This window comes from Echeneis naucrates, chromosome 7 (assembly GCF_900963305.1).
Source record: "Echeneis naucrates chromosome 7, fEcheNa1.1, whole genome shotgun sequence".
NCBI lineage: Eukaryota > Metazoa > Chordata > Actinopteri > Carangiformes > Echeneidae > Echeneis > Echeneis naucrates.
In genome coordinates, this window is record NC_042517.1 from 18472690 (window position 1) to 18478706 (window position 6017).

General features: G+C 40.0%; 1 protein-coding gene across 1 annotated transcript; it reads left to right on the forward strand.

Annotated features, from left to right (window-relative positions):
• The first annotated feature begins 488 nt into the window (after positions 1-488).
• LOC115045685 (cytochrome P450 3A27-like) lies at positions 489-4632 on the forward strand. Its single transcript, XM_029505474.1, has 13 exons — positions 489-559; positions 1810-1903; positions 2004-2056; positions 2164-2263; positions 2357-2470; positions 2590-2678; positions 2771-2919; positions 3017-3144; positions 3234-3312; positions 3716-3876; positions 3962-4188; positions 4282-4444; positions 4537-4632. Exons 1-13 carry the CDS (start codon positions 489-491, stop codon positions 4630-4632), a joined length of 1524 nt encoding a protein of 507 aa, XP_029361334.1.
• Positions 4633-6017: the final 1385 nt, after the last annotated feature.

Consider the following 6017-nt stretch of genomic DNA (forward strand, 5'->3'; position numbering starts at 1 on the left):
AATGAAAATCGTTTTATTGTGTTGAACATCATCAACACCGCACAAAATGTGTTAGAAGTTTTCAGCAAGAGGTCTTCATCTATTTCAGCCATTTTTTGCCATTTATTTACACTTTAGAAATTAATTATTCATCAGTTAAACTAATGACCACTGATTTATATATATAAATATACATTTCAGCTGCCTTACTGATGACAGGTAAAATGGCCAAATGTTTCTGACAGAACTCAGATAGTTAATCAGAGATTTTTTTTTTTTTTTTTTTTAAGGCAGTAACAGGTTAACTCAGAACAGCGATTGTTATCATATTTACAGTTCAGAATTCCTCGTGATTTGAGCCACAGTCAGGATGTTGCATAACAACAGTGAACAGAGTGAAGTCAAAGGTTGCCTGCTGGTCCACATCTGGTCCCCCTCTGGAGTCTTGGGGCTGAGAAGGCCTAAGGGATCGAGCTCAGTCGATGGTTTAAACAGTCGAAGGGAGGAAAATGCGCTACTTTCCCGACTTTTCCATCGAAACCTGGACCATTATAGTGATTCTTGTCACTCTGATCGCAGTGTAAGTGTGGTCCTGTTTGGTCAGTGAGGGGGTCCCAAATTGGTTTTCCTGGTATACCTCTTGTGTCGCTGGGAGGTAGAAAATCTTCCTCACTAACAGGAAAATTCAGGAAAAAAGGTGATCCGAGGGTCATAGAACAGATCTTGTTTAGAAATGGTTCTTTGTCCTTCGTAAAACAAATTCTACTGACTTTGAGCAGTTTGTCAGATTTCCAATAGAGCCGATTAAAGGCTGTGGAGGAACAAACACGACAAGTGATAGTGATTGAGAAAAAGGGTCGGTGGGGGCAAGTGAAATAAACAAAAAACGAAAGAAAGAAATGTTTATTTGAGACCAGTGTATGTAGCACCAAAGTATATAGTGAGCCTGTGCATTTGTGTAGTAAAAATTACAAAAAAACCTCCTTTGGTTAGACTACTTGAAAGGTCCTAAAAACGCTCATAAAGTTGTAGTTTTTTTAAGTTTACTCTAAATAAAGATTATTGGCCCCACTTGTAACAGGAAGCAGCAGATGAAGGTCAATAGTTAGATAGTTTTACATTACCCATTTGGGCGGGGAACCAAAACTGTTCAGGGGCCGAAAGATTAAATCAAACAACTATATAATGAGTAAACACATGTGTGTAGCTAATGGCATTTTAAACGCTGTAATTAATAATAGCGGATGCCTGTCACAGCAGAAATTAGAACATCATAGTATGAAAGCGACTGGTGCAAATTACAATGTAAACCATGACTGCTTTTGAATGTCCTTGTATTGTACTCGTTGAAAGGGGAATTCAAAACCTCTGCTTTCCAAGGGATGGGCCACATACCAGAATTTCAAGTTGAAAAGGCCTCTGGGAAAATATCTAAAGGTTACAAGACTTCGGGGTAGAAAAAAATTACAAAGTCATCTTTCATAGAAACTCTTCAAAGCACCTCCATTTTACAGCCTGCAGTCTTTGGGCATCTTTACGCGGACACACTGGAGCTACATAATAAAAGCTGATGCTGCAGTAAACTGGAAGGAATGAAAAAATATTTTGTCTCATGACATTAGGGCTGTTTCTGTGATCATTGCATTGAACATGATCCACAGCTTCACTACTGTTAGCTAGTACTAAAAGCAAAAGACAAGAACTTAATCCAGATGATTATAACATTCACCTGCACTGCAGAATTGTCAGACTAACAAGCATCAGGAAGATAAAAATGACTTTTGTACTAACAGGTTGATTTGTTCGGCTTATCCTGCTTTTACTCCTCAGGTATGGATATGCCCCATATGGCCAATTCAAGAAAATGGGCATCAAAGGACCCAGACCTTTGCCCTTTATAGGAACATTTTTGGAGTACAGAAAGGTGAGACACATTACAACATTGATCCAAAGGGACACTCTGCTGATGACAATTTTGACTGTTCTGATTTCATACTCCCCTTCTCGCTTTCTTTATTCCTCAGGGCATCTATAATTTTGATACAGAATGCTTCCAGAAATATGGCAAAGTCTGGGGGTAAGAGCTGGATATTAATGAGGACAGAATATATCGTACCATACACGTCTCATGCAATTTTTCATGCTGTAACAAGGTCACTTCAATATCTGCTAATACGTTACAAGGTTGTACGATGGCAGGCTGCCTGTCCTAGTTTTTATGGACACGGATATTATCAAAACAATCTTGGTTAAGGAGTGTTATTCTGTCTTCACCAACAGAAGGGTAAGGGTCACTTCCCAAGAAAATATCTCAATACTAATCAGCAAACCTCATGTTTAAAAATGCATCACCTGTTGGTGTTGGTGTTTGTTTTAGGATCTGGGCCTGAATGGACCCTTATATGATGCTGTGTCCATAGCAGAAGACGAGAAATGGAAAAGGATCCGCAGTGTACTCTCTCCGTCATTCACAAGCGGACGACTGAAAGAGGTTCAGAAGCACCGCTGCAGAATGTGTGCTACTCATTATCTCCGATTTCTACTAGAAAAGCTTCATATCTGTCAGTAAATAATATTGATTTAATTTTTTCATTATTCGCTTTGGGGCAGATGTACACAATAATGTTGAAGCACTCGAGTAATCTAATTAAAGTCCTTGTAAAGAAAGCCGAGCTGGATGAGGTCATTGAGGTTAAAGAGTGAGTACAGAATTATTCAGTCTTCTGCCTTCTCTTTACTCAAAGATCGCAGGTAGTACTCAATGGGAATTACATGTAGGCCTTTCTTGCAGGGTATTTGGACCCTACAGCATGGATGTTGTGACCAGCACTGCTTTCAGCGTGGACATCGACTCCATCAACAATCCCTCTGATCCATTTGTAACAAACATTAAGAAAATGGTCAAGTTCAACTTCTTCAATCCTTTGTTAGTGTTAACAAGTAAGTCAAACATTCATTTGTAATCATAATGTCCGTCTTCTCCTCTCTGCAGCTGAATTTACGATCTCTTTTCAATTTTTTTTTTTTCTCATTTCAGTCCTATTTCCGTTCTTGGAACCAGTTTTTAATAAGATGAATCTGTCTTTCTTCCCCGCTGAAGTGATGGATTTCTTCTACAGCACTCTAGAAAAGATCAAATCTGACCGGAAAAAGAACGACCGCAAAGTAATTCACATTAGCTTTGATTTGATTTTAAATGTTATATGTTCATTGAATTTTCCTTTGAATGTGTTTATGTGTTTATTATGTGGCAGAACCGAGTGGATTTCATGCAGCTGATGGTCGACTCTCAGATTTCAGAGAACAACAACACTGATGACAACTCCCAAAAAGGTAGCTAAGGAAACCGGAGTGAGATACTTAAGTACACAATAGTACACAATTGACTCTATATAGATTGAAGATAATTCCTGCTGGATCAGTATCAGAGAGACACCATAGTGGTTAGCTCTGTTGCCCCACAACAAGGAAGTCACGGGTTCGGTTCCCGGCTTGCCCCCCGCCCTCGCCCAATGTGAGCTGGGATTGGCTCCGGCACCACCACAACATGGAAATGGATAAGCGGTAGAAGATGAATGAATGAATGTTATCAGAGAATAATGAGTGAAAAATTACCACAGAAAAAGATCATGTTGATCGAATGAACAAAAGAATTCTTTCACATTTGCAGACCACAACATTGCCTAAGCATGTCATGATAGTATTAATAGTTAAATCATGGTTTGTTTACTTGCAGGACTCACCGATCATGAGATCCTTTCTCAGGCCATGGCATTCATTTTTGCTGGATATGAAACAAGCAGCAGCACACTGTGCTTTTTAGCCTACAGCCTGGCCACCAACCCTCACATACAAAAGACACTCCAAGAGGAGATCGATAAAACCTTCCCAGAAAAGGTTACTTGAGTTGTTTCATTTTACTAATGAGCAACCAAAGCGTTGCTACCAACTAGTAGCTACTTAAAACTTAATCTTACTCCAGGGTCAGCCAACCTACGAAGGCCTGGTGCAGATGGAATACCTGGACATGGTGATGAATGAGAGTATGAGGTTGTATCCCATTGGTAATAGACTGGAGAGGATTGCCAAGGTTTCTGTTGAAGTGAATGGTGTGACCATCCCTAAGGGAACTGCCACTGTGATACCAGTTTACACGCTCCACCGTGACCCTGCTCTGTGGCCTGAGCCTGAAATTTTCAAACCTGAAAGGTACTCTGATGAATTAATGGCCAAATTTAAGACGAAGTTCATCATTGAGCTAATCGCCTTAATGAAAACTGCTCATCACTTTTTTTTTTTCAGGTTCAGCAAAGAGAACAAAGACAACATCGATCCTTATGCCTTCCTGCCCTTTGGAGCTGGACCAAGAAACTGTATTGGCATGAGATTTGCTCTCCTGATGATGAAGCTAGCCATAGTGGAAGTCCTTCAGAACTTCAGCATTGTCACCTGCAAGGAGACCGATGTGAGAAGACATTCTTCTGTGTATGAATGGATGAGACTTGGCCTAATTTTTGGTGGAGCGTAATTTGTTACGCATTTTTTGTTTTTTCCTAGATTCCAATGGTGCTGGCAAATGATGGATTTACCATCCCCAAGAATCCCATCAAACTGAAGCTGGAGCCCAGAGCTAGTGCTGCAGATTCTAATTAAATCTGTAACCTGACTACACCATGAAGTCACCAGTTCATGATGTATCAAGTCTTCCCAATAGAAAGAAAATATATATATTGTTATTCTTAAAACAGTTATGCTATCTGTACACTAACCAGCCGCTCGCCTACTGACATTTATGGTGTACCATTTATAGATTATAAGTGTTAGGAGTGCTAGTTAGCACGGATGCAATGCATGAACTAATGAATGAAAATTATTATACTGCAAAAACTATAATAAAGAGTTTTTAAATATTTTTTTTTTCTGCCTTTATCTGGCTTTATTGAAGACTGACGGGAAATGGGGGAGAGAGAGAGTGAGGAACGGCATTTGGCAAATGATACCGACTGCAATCGAAGCAGCGTCACTGATGAGGACATTGCAGCCGTTTTTGTGGGGCACGTTCTGATCTTTAACTGTTTACAAGTTTAAGTGCCAGAGCTGAGAGCTTGCTATGGCATGCACCTGCGTAAACAAAGCTCATGCCAAAAGCGGATTATTTCATTGTCTTTCTTTGGTGGTTTCACGATGAATTTCATCAGTTTCAAGTCTGGCTTCCTCCGAGTTACCTGGAATCAGTTGGCGAATCATTTGCCATCCTGGACAAGCAGCTTTCATACAGCTGGTTATCAGCTTGCTGTGTCTTCATGATCAAAAAGCGGCACTGACATTTAGAGCCAAAATCAGGACCAGAATAACATAAACTTGGAACCGATTCACATAATTATCAATTGCTCTCTTTTGCTCATTATTTCTTAGTAAACTGTGAATCATTTTGTCTGCGTCAGGAGCCTGTAGTCAGTAGTCAGGCTGCTGACAGGTTTTGAACTGATCCTCTGAGGTTATCCTGCTCCTGGGTTTATCCATGCAATATATGTTACCATGGCGATTTGTGCGACGCCTTGTGATACCAGAAGAAAGATTAGATTAGGCTCAAGATAGCTGGATGTCCTGCTAATCCCACTTTACAGTAGCCTAGAGGATCATGGTCTTCCAGCTCACTGTTTGATTTCATGCACCAAACTCCACTGTTGGCGTCACAGACATTACTGATATGCTCACATCTCACTTACGAGACAGCTGACAAGGACTCTTATTGGTCTCAAATATGTTCTCTGCCATCTGTGCTCACACATTGTGGACCATGTTGATAATCTGGCAGTGTTTTTTTAGCACAACAAATAATCAAATGGGCATATATCTGTAATCTGTGTGCTAACTCATTTTACAAACCCATCTAACCCATCACCAAAACATCATGGGCATGTGATCACTAGTTTCAACCAATGTCATCTTTAAATCATGTGCATTTTTCACACATGGCAATCCAATGTAACTGTTGTGATAATCAATTGGTAAGCAAGGTCATTTTCACATAGATA